This window comes from Cryptomeria japonica, chromosome 10 (genome assembly GCF_030272615.1).
Source record: "Cryptomeria japonica chromosome 10, Sugi_1.0, whole genome shotgun sequence".
Classification (NCBI taxonomy): domain Eukaryota; kingdom Viridiplantae; phylum Streptophyta; class Pinopsida; order Cupressales; family Cupressaceae; genus Cryptomeria; species Cryptomeria japonica.
The window spans coordinates 807,107,185-807,122,812 of NC_081414.1; the positions used below are offsets into that span (position 1 = coordinate 807,107,185).

The following is a 15,628-nucleotide window of genomic DNA, read 5'->3' on the forward strand; positions in this document are numbered from 1 at the left end:
TGACTATCTTGTCTCAGACCACTATCATTAATCACTTTTGACAACATGAGATAAGAGGGACAACTTTGTTCAACAAGTCATATTTTGACAATGTGGAATAAGATATAACACTGTTCTCTTCACTTAAGTGTTCTTCCGCAGGGTATTTAACACTCATCCAACATATTGCGGGGTAAGAAGAAACATCATGTGCACTTCACAAGTGTTTTCCCGTGAGGTGAACACTCTCTCTTAGGAACACCATGGGTTAAGAGGATAGGCCAATTGATTCGTCATCTATGTTATCCCACAGGGTCTCTTCCTTGCATTCAAGCACACCACAAAACCCTCAGATGCACGTGAGCCAAACAGCTTCTGCCACGTGGTAATCATGACATACCAACCACAACATGTGACTTCATGAGAATTTTCGACATGACCGACATGTGACGATGATGAATCTAGTCAAAACCATGATGATGAATCTGGTTGAAACCCCTTCAGCATAACACGATGTGCGACTGCTTCCCACATCACTGCAACCTTCCTTGACATCCTTATGCATGATTGTTGCCTACATCATTGCACCTCCATTGACATCCTTTTGACATCAATGACAATAATGCCAGCAAGTAATTCTAGCTAGATATTTTAATGCAAGTCTCTTTGGATGATGGAAAAGGTAGAATATTTCCTCCTCATAAAGAAATTAAATATTTTTCCTCTATCATTCAAAAAATATCCTTTTAGATTTGGTTCCAACTAATGGAAAATCCACATTGTAAAAAAAGGAAAGACTTTAATTAAATAGTAGAAAGACTAGACATATTTTTAATGAGTTCGTATTGGCTATTGGATTCAATTATCATTTTTTCTCATAAATTCAAGAATTATCTTGTTTAGATCACTTTCCCATATCTTTTCCTATAAGCATAAACCAATAGGCTCATTCTAGAAATCATTCTTTCAAATTTGAGACTTTTTGGTTTAGGGACTCTCATTTCTTATCCCTTTTACAAGAATGGTGGATGAATACTCCTTTTGTCCTTGGTTTGAGAATGCATCAACTTTACAAAAAAATGCATTTTGTCAAAAGTCAAATAATGTTTTGGAATGTTCACCATTTTAGAAACATCTTTTACTAGAAATGTATCTTGCAAGAATAGTGTGAGAAAATAAATAGTCATATTATAGCACAAGTTATGGATTTTTCTTTATATGAAATTTAAAAGGTAGTCCACTTGGAATATTAAGAAGTCCTAATTGTAGAAGAGATTTATTGGAGGAAAGCATCATGGAAACTATGGTTAAAGGAAGGTGACAACAATAATAAATTCTTCCATGCCTCAAAAGGTTAATGTAGGGAAATATCAAATGCATATTTTCAGTACTCCTACTTGCTTGAAGGAAAAGATTGTTTAGAATTTGGGCTTTCAAATATTAGAATTACCCAACCAATATATAGGTATTCATTTTTTCTCAAGAGAAAATAGAACTTCATATTGATAGATTGCATTATCAGTCATCAATAATGAAATTTCTTCATGGAAAAGTAGGTGGCTCTCTTTAGCTGGTTGCTTACAGCTAATTAAATTAGTCCTCTCTGCAATATCCAATTATTATATGGTAATGTTGAAAGCTCCAAATTTCTTTCTTCATGAGAAAAAAATAATCTATTTTTTTGTGGTAGTGCAATATAGACAATAAGAAAAATATTTCATTGGTTGCATTCAATAACTTGTGTCAAAACAAACGACAAGAGGAAGTAGTAATACACAATTTGGAAGAAAGAAACCTTTCACTAGGAGCTAAAATGGTGTGTCACATGTATACTAAACGAAATTCTAGATGGTGTGAGATAATACAAGTCAAGTATTTGGATTCCATGGAGGAAATGTCAAGTCAAGCATTTGGATTCCATGGAGGAAATGAGAAATTTTACAATCACTAACGCTCCTCAAGGTTTATTTATGTAGGACTTCATGATAAAATTTAGGGAGAACGTAATCCTATTTTTGACTTGGCAAATAAACAAAGGTGGTGATGCTATTTTTTGGGAAGATTATTGGAATGACCATCCACAGTTATTTTGTTTCAAATTTTGTCACAAGAAAGACACATTCTAATAGAATTATGGGGAGCGAAAGCTAGTGACTATTTCCATTCAATTGAGGAACCTTCAAATCTTATTAGATGGAAATTTATCCATAGTTTTTCATTTCTACCTGATCTATAATTGTTTCTACAAAGTATTTTTAAAATAGGGATAGTATTTTTTTCTAACAAGCCAAACAAAATTATATGGATTTCATCTAAAATAGCAGACTATACAATTAAAATTGGTTACACGTCAATAATGAAATAGGGGGCTTTAGAGGGAAATTAGAGAGCTTTTGATTTCTATTGCAATGATATGAATCTTCCTAAGGTGGGTTATTTTTCATGGTTGGCATTGAAGATATAATTCTTACAAGTTTAAGGATAGAGAAAATAGGAATTTCCGATTCCTTATAATGTGTCCTTTGTGGTGTTACACAAGGATATTTTAATCAATTTCTTTTAAATTGTGAGTACAATCATGTTGGCAGGAAATAAAAAAAAATTACATTGGTTGTCTCCCCTTCAAAATACTCTATGTGGTGTATTCTCAAGTTGGCTCATTTTTTACAAGCCAACTCTATTTTCAAGCATTTAAAACATATGTTGGGAGAAAAACATGAGGATTATTATCTAGGGAAAAGAAAAGTTAGACCGAGTAATCTAGCAAATCAAAAAAGCAATCTTAGAGGTAATATTTTCTTTTGTGAGGAAAACTAAATAGGTGAATGATCACATTCTAGTTAGCGGGATACTACTATGCTCAAACAATGGCCATATATAAAGTTACCTTTTCAAGGAAGTATTTTTCAAAGCCCAAAGAAAAAATTGGATCTATCAAAAATTGCTTGGATTCCTCCTCCCATGAGTAATCTGAAGCTAAAATTTGATAGCGTAGTTAAGGTAAATCCATAGAAAGTAGGTGGAGGATGTGTTATCTAGGATCACAATGGGAGTATTTTAGCAACATAGTCTCTAAATTTTCAATCAGCCTCTAATAACATCTTTGGAGAACTTGCACTTTATAAAGGTTTAATTATTTATTTATCTATAAATATAAACAATAATTAGATTGAGAGTGACTTTAAAAATTCTAAATACATGCAGAAAGAGAGAAAGCCAAAATTGGAGGATTATTCACATCCTTCAAAATGTTTGGGAAATGTTAGATAAATGTGATTGATATGAGTTGAAACACTGCTACAGGGAAGGGAATAGATTGGAAGATTGGATAGAAAATCATATTTGTAACTAATAGGGGGAAAGAGAGAATTAATTTCGTTCAAGTATGAAGGACATTCAAACTTCTAGCCAAATAATTCAAAATAAAACCATAGGTTATAAAGTATATCTTTGGTTTTAATAGACAAATATTGAGGATCATTTGATTTTCATTTCCAATCTTCATTTAAGTTTGGAGATCATATTAAAAATCTCATGAAATTATGATGGGCATTAAAACTGCTATCGAAATAATTTAGAATGAAACTCATAGGCTATAGAGTATATCTTTGATTTTAATGGATAAATTTTGAGGACTTGATTTGCATTTCCCATCTTTATTTCAGTTTGGAGATCATATTAGTTGGAAGGGACTAGAATAACAAGAAGTTATTGTACATAATATATGTCATCAATGTAGATGGGAATCGATAGGATGACTTGGCATCTTTGTTGATTATTCTTTATTTGAGAACTATTTATAACATGCGTCAATCATTGTGAGTTGGATGTGGAAACTTTCATGAAGGAAAATGGATTTATTCAATAGTATGGGCAATAAAGTTGTAACATACTCATGATGACTCCTATCATTAAAATGGATCAACACATTCCCAACCTACCTCAATTATCTTTGATGATGATGGTTTGGCGAGTTGCTTTTGGTTTTACTAACTTCTAATATTTTGTGTAGGTTATGATATATCATCATTAATTAAAGTACTGGAGGTCATACTGGAAAACATCTTCCCTAAAAAGGAGGGGATCATAAGGCCTACCATAGATCAACAAGAGAATTTCAAATATACAAGAAAATATTAAACACCTAATGACATCAAGAGGAGAGGCTTTTACAAATGGAATATCTCCATACAATGATAGAATCTATGAATTAGATGACAAAAGATTTGAAACCTAAAATTGAGGAATTTCATAGAGAAGATGACTACTATCATATCCTAATATACTGATGATCAAATTTCAATGGACTATAATCTATAAATATCTGAGAAAGGTAGAGCAAGAAGTAGAACCTCTACTTAATAGGCGCATTGGGGAAACCATGAAACTTAGAAAGGACTTGGAATGCCAAAATGAATGCAATGGAGGAATGTTGAAAAGAATTAAAAGAGTGAGAAGCTCAAATTAATTTGGAGAATAAGAAAATAGAGGAGAAAAGAAAAAGGTTTACAGTTGGAAAGAGAATTTGAAAAGGGCCAAAGAAACTACACCACCATATTTTCTTTATACATGTCATTTTAGGTCTATAGTTGCACAAACAAAAATGTAGAGGGCTAATAAAATTTAGAGTACAAAAGAGGAAAACATATTAAGTGACAAACAAAAAAAGGACTTATACATCCACCTCCATCATCATTCAAATAACTCGCCATATAGACAAAGAACAAAATTTGAGATCAAGTTTCTATGAAGCAAGTAAAAGATTTGAGTGATTCAAATCATTTTAAGAAGACTACGGATTACATGTATCCTTTTGTATATGTTGATCAATATATATTGTTCTCTAATGTTATGATACTATTCATACGTTCTTTGCTACTTATGGTGCACTTAAATTTCTATTCTTATCTTAGGGTTTTTGTTATTCTTTTTGTAAATTGCTCAAAATTTAATAGCTAGTAAGCTCTAGTTGCATTGCATTGAGCTTGGTTTGAAATAAATATCATTACAACCCACCAGTATGGACTTATAGTTGTAGCTTTGGTTATAATCTATTGAGATAGGTTGCATATATTAATATAAGGCTCTCCATATATTAGGTCTTGTGATCGAAGATTATGACAAAATAGATGATGACAAACAGGTTCAACTTTTACAGACATGAAAATAGGAGAACCAAGTAGCTCCCACCACCTTGTTCCTGGGAATTTAGCCTGATCTTCTAATAGTGAATTTTTTATGTCACGCTAATCTAAAAAATATCTTGCTTCTCTGCCCTAAATTTTTAGGACTAGGGTGTCCTACCCTCCTATTCCTGATAATAAATGGAGTTGTTATCTTGCTTTCATAATTTAATTTTAAATTTAATTCAAGATCTCCATAATGTTCCTTTTTGTGCATATGATGATAGTTCATATTTCTCTTTCATCCATAGCTATGATTTTCTCTCTCCCCAGGATCCTCTTACCCTTGAAGACACTTTAGTGCAAGAAAAGATTATTAACGCTTATTTTAAAACTTCCTCTCCTAGGAATGAACTTTTGATGAATGATGTTTATCTTTCTCCTAAGATGTCCCACTCTCATAAGGATATCCTAGAGGAAGAGGATGATATCATAAATACCTTCCTTAATGTCTCTTTAACTTCCATACATGGTATTCCTCCTAGAGATGAAACATTAATGAGTTCTTGTACCCCTCCTAGAATACCTTTTATTCATGAGGAAAAAGTCAAAACTCCTATCAATGATCTCTCTAATGGAAGAAGCATTGAAGACAAACATGACACATTATTCTTTTCATAAAGGTAATTTAGTGCAAGGGAGTCAAGTTAAACATGTTGGTATATCAATCTCTCTATATCCTTCTTATTCTCCTAGAGATTATATTGATCATCAACATATTTATAGGCAATATGATGTTATATACTTTATTCACAACCTATCTCCTAACATAAAATTTAGCAAAGATGAGGCCTTAGATGATGAAAATCCTCCTTCCCAATCTTCCAAAGGGTAGATAAATAATGATGATGAAATAGGAGAATTTCCCTACAAAGGATATCACTTCTTCATATAATTATCCCTTTGACCCTTCAACTTTTCCTTACACAACAAAGTTTGAATAAATACATAATGAAATACCTTCTCCTTTAAAATTGAGAACATCCTATGAAGTTGGATATGATATGATTTCAAAACAAGGCTATAGAGGACATGGACTTGGAAAGCATGACAAGGAATTAAGATTCCTATAGAATCTCTCACACAATTTAATAAAGAAGGTCTGGGATATCCTAATTCTCAAACATCTACAGAGGATGCTCGTAAAGTTTGAATTATTAAAGACTATTTTACAAGTCATGGAAACTATCGTCCATCCAAACATACTTTATCAAATAATCCTCCTTCTTCTTTACTAGTTCTCTTGCCTCAAGAAAACAATCCTTCTCCTTCCACTAGAATACCTTGTCCTATATCTCAAGAGACAAGACCTATCCATATTGACAATTAAAAAAAATAGTTGTACAAGAATATTTTAGAGATTGAGGTATGATAAGCATGATATTTTTCCTTTCATAAAATATAATAATAAGAACAAAGAGGGTGATGAGCATTGTCTTTTTTATCATTATTATTCCTAGTCTCTTGGAAATTGTAAAGCTTTTAAATAATTTTATAAATACCAATATGATCAAAACTCTCATAGTTCTTACAACTAATTTTTTATTTTTTCTTAGTAAAGAGGTAGTACCATAGCACTCCATTAACCTTATTATATTGCTCCTTACCCTATGACGTTATTAGTTTAACTTTAATGGGGGATCTTTGTCATATTTAGTGATGCATATTCAATTCCAATCATACTTGGACAACAACATAATTATTCCTTGTCTCTATTCTTGGGGAGAAAGGATAATATATTTAATTCTCTCTTTTTTAAAGATTGCATTTTCCGTTGAGTTATATTTTTCGTAACTTGAAATAATTTCTCATATTGAATTACCCTTCATTTGAATACATGTGTGGTCCTTGGTTAGGACCTATTATTTTATTGAAATGGTACATATTTTATGTATAATCTCTCTTTAGAAGGAGTTTAATTATTCTCTTAGCTTGTTTGCTTGGGGTTATTTATTTTATCTTTCATCTCCTATGCTTTCTAAGGATCCACTTTTCTTATGATGAGTGGTGTGTTCTTATGATACAATGTCATTCCTTGTGTGAATTTGTTTGTTTTCTTAAGGATCCTCTCTTATGAAAGAGGTGTGTATCCTTGAGTACAACCTCTTCTTCACTTGAAAATGTATGTCTGTAATAAATGAACCCCTCACTTAGGGTCAAAAGTGTGTTATCCTTCATCAAGAATCCCTTTACACTTGTTGTAAGATATCTCTTTAACAACTATATTTTCATTGCTTATAAGAGTCATGCTCCTTTAGCTTGGATTTATGTACATTGTTTCCTAAAGGATATATCCTTGGTGATGAAGGTGTGTATCATTGTTTCTATCTTTCTTAAGCTATCGACATACCATTATGTTGACATCTTAAGGGGGCCATACACCACGCCCTCCTTGTACCATATTTTTTATTCAAAATTATAGATTTTTTAGAATAATGCCTTGATTGGCTATCCTTTTATATGTTTTATATGGGTTGTTGCATGATCGAAACCAGACGTAACTCTTAGATGAGATGCCTAATTCTCGAGACCAGATCTAGTCCTTTTGTATATCTTATGTGAGGTGTACATTCTTGAAACTAGATCTATCTCTTAGATGAGATGTTTTCATTCTTGAAACCGAACATATTGTTTTTCAACAATATTTCTTATACAAGTTGTTTCATTCCTGAAACTAGACCTAACGTCTTAGATGAGATGTTTAACTCCTAAAAATAGATGATGGCATATGCAGCAAGGTGAGTTGAGTAGCATAATGCTACTTGCTAAACCTTTAAGCTCTTCCTTTTTCAACTTGTTTAAGGTAGGTTGAATACCAAGACAAAAGTTTCTATACTATTCAACCCTCCTTGTGTGGCATTTTTGAGATGAGTATAACTACCATAACACAAATTTCTAGACTATTATGACTCTCCTTCTATACATGAATCACACAACATAACACAATTTGTTGTCCTGTGAGTATTCATGTTCCCATGGATCACCTAGAATAACACAACTTACTAGCTTATGAATTCCATGATCTCTCTTTCTTTTTTTCTCATGGATCACCTAGCATAACACAACTTGCTAGTCTATGACATCCATGTTCTCTCCTTTCTTCTCCCCATATTTTCATAGCTTTTCTACTTGTTGGAGCATGGTTCATCACTCGATGCATTCTCTTTTCATGTGACCACTTGTATTCCTGTAATGGTATTCCAAGAATGAGATTAGTGGTTGAGACATTTGGACTATCTAATTCTCTTTAGCTAGTTGACTTGGAGATTTTAGTACTATCCCCCTTTATTGTGTGTCTTTTGTCATTGTTTACCTTTGTTTGTCTTTTTTGTCTTTTTCTTCTTTTGTGTGTCCTTGCATATGATTGTGTAAGTTAATATCCTAAGATTGGGGGCTTGCTTCTTAAAAATTATTGATGTCCTAAGAAATCTTTGTGATCTTGCTTCTAGTTGCTCTTCTATCTCTTCATCATCTTTATACTTTACCATGAGTATTTTTAGACGATCATACTCTTGTTAAAGTGGGGGATAAAAGTAGCATCATAAATGGTAACCTTGTACTATGCTCCTACTTTAGCATATCCTATCTTCATTACCCCTATGCTTGTTTTGGCTCCTTTTTACTCCAAATCTGATGTCACTTGATTGTATAGCCAAGTGGGCCTCATTCCAAGGCCATGCCTCCTTATTTGCTGGTCTATTTGTCCTATTTTTGGAAGACAAGGGTATTGGGGTGACCCTATCTAGATTAAGATTCCACCACCACCTTGGTCCTCCTTAAACAAGACCCATTTCAAATATGGGTAGGCATTTCCCCTCACCAATAGATTTTGGTCCCCATGGCTCTACTTGATCATTGGAGGTTGGCCTAATTGGTAATTTAAATAGGAAACCCTATATAAGGACATTTTATGAATTCATTTTGACACCCACACTCTATCACTCTCATATCCCACCATTCATGCATTTGTCAAGCATTCGTCATCAAGAATTCTCAAGCACTAAAGGTAGAATTTTATCCCACCATTTCCTTCAAGCATCAGGGAGAAAAGTCACATCAATCTTCATGCAAGAATGTATGTTTTATTAGGTCATTCATGTGTTTGTCATGTTATTGCATTCAACATTTATGATCACATCTAAAGATCATTGTGTCATCAATCTTCTATCAACAATTGTAGATCTAAGGTATATTTTTCAACATTCACTTCAATATTTAAATTTCTTATTTCAATTGAATTGAAGGTTAATTCCTAAACTAGGGTTTGACCCAAGAAAAAACCCCTATAGACAACCCTTTTCTCTCTTTATATGTGTAGGAAATTGATTCAGGTATTGCGATCAAAGATTCTAATATAATAGGTGATGGCAAATAGGTTTTGATTTTATTGATGCAAAAAAATAATGATTGGGTATCTCCCACTGCCCTAGTCCCAAGAATTCAGCCCAGTCTTCTAATAATGAATTTGATGTATCTTCCTAATGCAAAAAAACATCATGCTTGTCTACCCAGAAGTTGCAGGACCAGGATGCACTAACCTCCTAGTCCTTGCAATTTGGCCTAAATTTTAAGCTATTAGTTTTCATCCACTTTATTTTCTTAGATCTCTATTTGTGGCTCTGTGTGAAGTTAAGAACATTCTATTATTATTGTTTTAGTATAATTATTTATTGTTTTTCCCTATAGATTATAAAATTTTAAATTTCAACTCAACTCAAGGAGGAACACTAGTATGATCTACTTTCAATATCTTGGAGAGTTATATCAATCATAGCCACCTTTCCTCCTTAATATTGGTGTGGATCTTATGGCCTTATTGATCCACTAAGTGGTAAAGCCCTACAATTTCACCACCAAATAATGCTAAATTGAAAATATTACACCTTTAGATTGGTGATGCAATGCTCTACAGATAAGCCTCTAGGTGTTGATGTAATAAATTGATAAATCATAACAAAATCCATCATGAAAAAATACTTGAAGATAACTTGTTGTAGCTTAATCATGCTTGTACTTATATTTTCTCATGAATGAAGGAATTAGGACTTGAAATAAAACTTGTGAATTATGAAAGATGATAAAATGAATTCAAGATGATGCCTTTATTAAGGTTTCTCAAGGCATTTTCACATTTAGGTTGAATTTCAATGGTTAATATCAAAATATAAAGATCAAATTAAATGTGCCAAGAATCAACACTTTGTCACATTTGAATTTAGACCCCTTTTGGAGGGACTATAGCACTATGTTCCATATTCCATCTAAAAAATGAACAAGTAAGGGTGATTCAAGAGTGCATAGGCCTAGGATATTGGATCAGGTTACCGCACAAGAATATGCCAACATTTTGGATGAGATAAGGAAACAAATAGGCTAAAAATGATCCAGAAGGAGAAACACTAAAGAAAGTGCCCAAAAAGGAGTGAAAAATTATAAAGGGTGATAATTTATGACACTACAATGTGTGATCTTGTTTATATAGAAAATTTTGAGGCATATGAATAACTGAGATGGTGACAAGTGTATTATAAGATTACCTATTTACAAGATAATTCTAGAAATATTCCTAATTCACCAAGTAAAATTAATATGTGACCATGTGTGAAAATGTCCTAACTAGGAACTAATTAGATAATTTGTGTTGTTTATACTACAAAGAGCGAAACTTGATAGGAAATACCCTTGTTCACACCAAGCTCTCTTAAGTGCGACTTAGCAAGAATGGTGAAAAAATAAAAATGATAGAAGGATGGGTCCTAGATACTAGACCATGTTAGGTACACATGTAAAAATGTAATCTTTCAGATATGGAGAAAATAAAGAAAGCTAATGGTACATAATTTTTTAAAGATACCAAGAATACAAAAAAATATTCTTAAAATATGTGAAGGAAAAAAAACCGATGTGAGGGAAAAATTCCCACATAATAGAGAAGAAGATAAAATATGGAGCCCCCTGACTATAGGATATATTGCAATGTGATGTTAAAAATTTGACATAAAAGATGGTCCACAATTGTTATATACCATTCTTCTGATTAGAAAGAAACAATACAAAAGTTGTATAATTAATTTCTTCCTATTCCTCAAATGAAGCCAATGGGAGAAATATTAATATGTACATATTATTTGAAAACTAATTGAGTGTCCCCATGTGGATGTTGAAAGTTTCCCCTTCCAAATCAAGCATTCTAGGCCACATTGATAAAAATGACAATGCAAAATCTAGTGGATATGTATGTAGAAAAAGATATAAATACTTAAGTATATCATCTACAAATAAATATGCCACCCTCAAATGGGTCTCAGAAGGTATACATACTCATGTCAAACTCTGATAATGATCATGTGGCAAATGAAAAAGTATGTTTGAAGGTTTTTTCACAACAACAAAAGAATAATCATCTCCATCAAAGATATGATTAAAATCATAAATTGTGTCTTCTAACCTAAAATATGAGACTCTACAAGAAAACTTACAATGCATATGAAGTAGTCATCTCAAGTAGCCATATCAAGGAGATAATGTACATCTTGGTACACTAAATCATAAGTAGTCTTGAATGTAGAAGCACAAGAATCATCAAAAGCAATAGTACATGGAGAATATGAGATCTTAATACTTACCATTGGATTATTATTTTCATCCCCAAATGGTTTTGTGTTGAAACTAGATTCTTTAATGTGAGCATCTAATGTTGGAATGCATGAAGGATTTAAAGGATAAGTAGAATATTTTATGGCCAAGTAGAATATTTTATGGCCCTTTTGTATTCAATATTTTTTTATAATAAATTAGCACTTCTAATATTTTTTCATCATATGGAATAGTATCAGAATCATCTAGGAGAATTAACATATCCAATTAAGATCAACTATGAGTTGAAAATCATTTAGATCTACATACATACTCAAAAAATTTATCTAAGATGAAATGGGAGAATTAAAATATGAGAAAATATTCCTTGTGTTGGTCTTAGTATTAAGATAGATGTTTTTAAGAATATAAATAGTATTAAAATATGAATTTCATTCTCTCAATTATTTGGTGATTGAGGAACCACTTCATAAAAGTAAACAAAGAGGTTAAGAAATTTGAAATGCTTCATCATACCATGTTGCCATGCATTCTAGTTTTTATTTCTTAATTCAATTATATAGCTTAATATATTGTGATAGCCATGATAGATTCCTCTACTTTTATCACATAGTAGACTAGTCAAGAGAGTCAATCCAACAAAAGTACAAGATTAACCCACAAATTCACTCAATCAAGAGACCTCTCAATAATATATAAGGTTGATATGTTCTAGTCAGTGTAATTAAAAGTGTCACTTGCCAAAAATAGTGAAGTGGATTTGGGTCTATTATATGCAAATGTTAAATCTGGCCACATAATCAAAATACAATTTTTAGATAGATTGGGATCAATTTGATCACACTATTATAAAATACAAGAAAAAATATGTGCTTTTAAGGAAATGTACCAAACAAAACTCTTAGGAGCAAGAATGCAACTAGTTCAATGATGTTAATGGTAACCTTAGATTTGCACTAACAAGATCCAAATTATAGTTTGGAAATATTCACATAAAGAACAAACCCCGAGATTTGATATTTTTATCAAGTGTTTTTAATTCTCTAGGTCATCATTCAATGCAAGAGAAGAGCGTAATCAAATTTTAAAAATCCAATAATATTTGTAGACTTGCAATAAATTTTTCACAAATCACTCTCAAATTTGAGAAGGGGATTTACATAGCTAAAGCTTTGATACTATGTTAAAGTCACTAAAGGAATCAACTTCACTTGATCACCTAGAAAACCATAATATCCTTTTAAAATAGAGAATTTAGCAAGAGCATAAATTGGTAATAATGGATTTAAAATATATTTTATGTAATGTAATCAATGATGTGCATATTTAGTCTATGAAATGTATGAATGAGACCTTGTTTAAATAGATAATATTGAGAGATGTGACTCAATAGAATGATGACAAGTTTCTTAATCTCATAGCATGTGACAAATAGGGATAAGATCACATGACTACAAGATATTTCTTGAAATATTTCTAACTCTTGATTAAACTTAACATGTTAACATGTGCAAAAAGGTCCTAATGAAGAGCTCGTTAGATAATGTACATTGTTCATTCTATAAAGGGGGAAACTAGATAGGAAATACCCCTATTCACACCAACATATTTTATGAGACTTTTTTGCAAGTTTTAGATAAAAATAGGCATAAGTTGATTAGTTTTAGTAGTGAAAATAGATTCGTTATCTCTTGTTGATAAATATTTCAAAAAAATTCAGCTAATTATGATATATGGGATAAAATCTATGCCCTTAGAAGAAACAATAAATTATTCTAAAATAGAAAAAGTGAGGTCTGTTTAGATCTAGGATCCACCAAATGAAATCACTTGGTAAAAACATATCTATTGTGAGAAGTTTCTTCTATATTTAGAGCATTGATACTAGGCAAGAGTTTACCCATTTGACTCTCATAACTTGTTATGTCTTGTAGAATAATGATATGAATTTCGCAAGAGATTTATAGAAAACCAACATGTAATGATATTATTGATATAATATATACAAACAATTAGAGATTGGATATAAGGAAGGGGTGAGGTGAGAAGGTAGGTGTGGATTCTAACCACCTTGTATGTGCATAGGACATGTGTGCCTAATTTGTCATTAGCAAGAGTTAGCTATTAAAAAAAAATGGTGAACATGTGTGTCATCCACATAAGGTGGAAAACAATCCAAAAGTTCAATTGAGCTAGTGCGAATATATCTTACCTAAAAATGGTAAAAACCACTAAATGTGAAATTGCCTTGTTTCTACTAGCAATTTTTAGCCTCAACTATAATAATAAATATAGTGCATATAAATCCTAGACTATAGATATGATAATGGTATAAGAAAAAAAGTTGTAATGTTCTCACCGAAAATTTATGAATACTTTTATATTTGATAATTATAAATTTGCAATATAAAGTGTAATAACATTGAAAGCACAAAAACTAACCAGTTAATCTTGCACTAAAAGAATAAATTAAATGAAACTTAATAAAATGCCACTAAAATTGATTATTTTTTTTGAAATAGAAAAGACATAACTAGATGTGAAATCTAATTTACAATAGCAACAAACAATATAACTCCAAACCCCAAAATTCATGCAAAACCCACACTAACTATTACAGCATTGCCAATGTCATTGTAAAAGCTACAAACTAATATTATTTGATTTTCAAATGAAATATACATAACGATGGTTTTTTATAAGCTTAATAATAGTTTTACAAACCCTTGCACAACACACACAACACACACAAAACACCAAACTATAAAGAAAATTTCATAATTATGCTAAGAAACTCATTACACACTATAACCCACAATGCCAAAACACTTATGCTCGACAGATTCTTCTAATAGTGGGAACAAAGTTGCAAGTTATAATAACGAAAATGGCGTTGGACATCCAAGATACAAATCCTGTTGTGCGAGGAGCTCCAGTGGTGAATCCCAATGATCAACTCTTTTGGTTCAAACGACCCCGCCTAATTCTCCATCTCATTCATTTTTCCCTATTTCAGGTTACAATTTTTTTTGCTGAAAACCTTCTTTCAAGTTTCATCTTTCTATGTTTCAGAAATTGTAATCGTAGAGAGCTTGTTTTGCAGAGCGCTTTTCAACTTGCTTTTTTCTTCTGGGCATGGGTAAGGAAGAAACATCTACGTTCAAAAACTATCATTTCTATTTTTACATAAGTTCAATTCTTGGCTTGATAGAATTTTCTCTGCCCTAACAAATTCATAATCATATAATGGATGCAGTACGAGTATGGCCTGGAATCCTGCTTCCACAAACAGATCGCCAATATTGTAGTTAGAGTAAGCTTGGGGTAAGTTTATTTGACCTGCTAAATCTTTTGAATGCATGAGGTTTTTACAGTTCATAATAATTTAGTTTGATGATTTTTATATTTGATTGCGTGAGATTATTTTTCATCAACGTTTCAGATCAAGCTTCATGATCTATCGTCAAGATGAAAACTAAAAAAAAAAACAGATACATTAAATATTCATCAGATCAAGCTTCATGACCTATCATCAGGATACATTAAATTGAGATATTTTTAACCTGAAATTTGTTTTTATATGATTAGGGTTACAGTTCAAATACTGTGCAGCTATGTAACTCTCCCTCTCTACGCTCTTGTTACACAGGTATGTATTGATAGCTGAACACATTTCATTTCTTGTTTCTAAAGTAGCATTGTAAGAATGAAATATGGGTTTTGTTATTGCAGATGGGTACAGACATGAAAACAACCATATTTGGTGAAAGAATAGCCACGTCCTTGAAGAAGTGGCACCAGAGAGCTACGAGGAACCTTAGGGAAAGGCAAGAAAATGTATCAAGTGGACCAACAAATTCACCTGAAGG

General features: G+C 31.9%; 1 protein-coding gene across 1 annotated transcript in view; it reads left to right on the top strand.

Annotated features, from left to right (window-relative positions):
- The window catches only part of LOC131079936 (MLO-like protein 6), a 45,388-nt gene extending 30,301 nt beyond the window's left edge, over nt 1-15,087 (top strand). The window contains exons 11-13 of the mRNA XM_058017979.2: nt 14,602-14,775; nt 14,863-14,898; nt 15,016-15,087. Coding sequence (XP_057873962.2) covers nt 14,602-14,775; nt 14,863-14,898; nt 15,016-15,087 — 282 coding nt within the window. The remainder of the gene's footprint in view (nt 1-14,601; nt 14,776-14,862; nt 14,899-15,015) is intronic.
- The last annotated feature ends 541 nt before the right edge of the window (nt 15,088-15,628 follow it).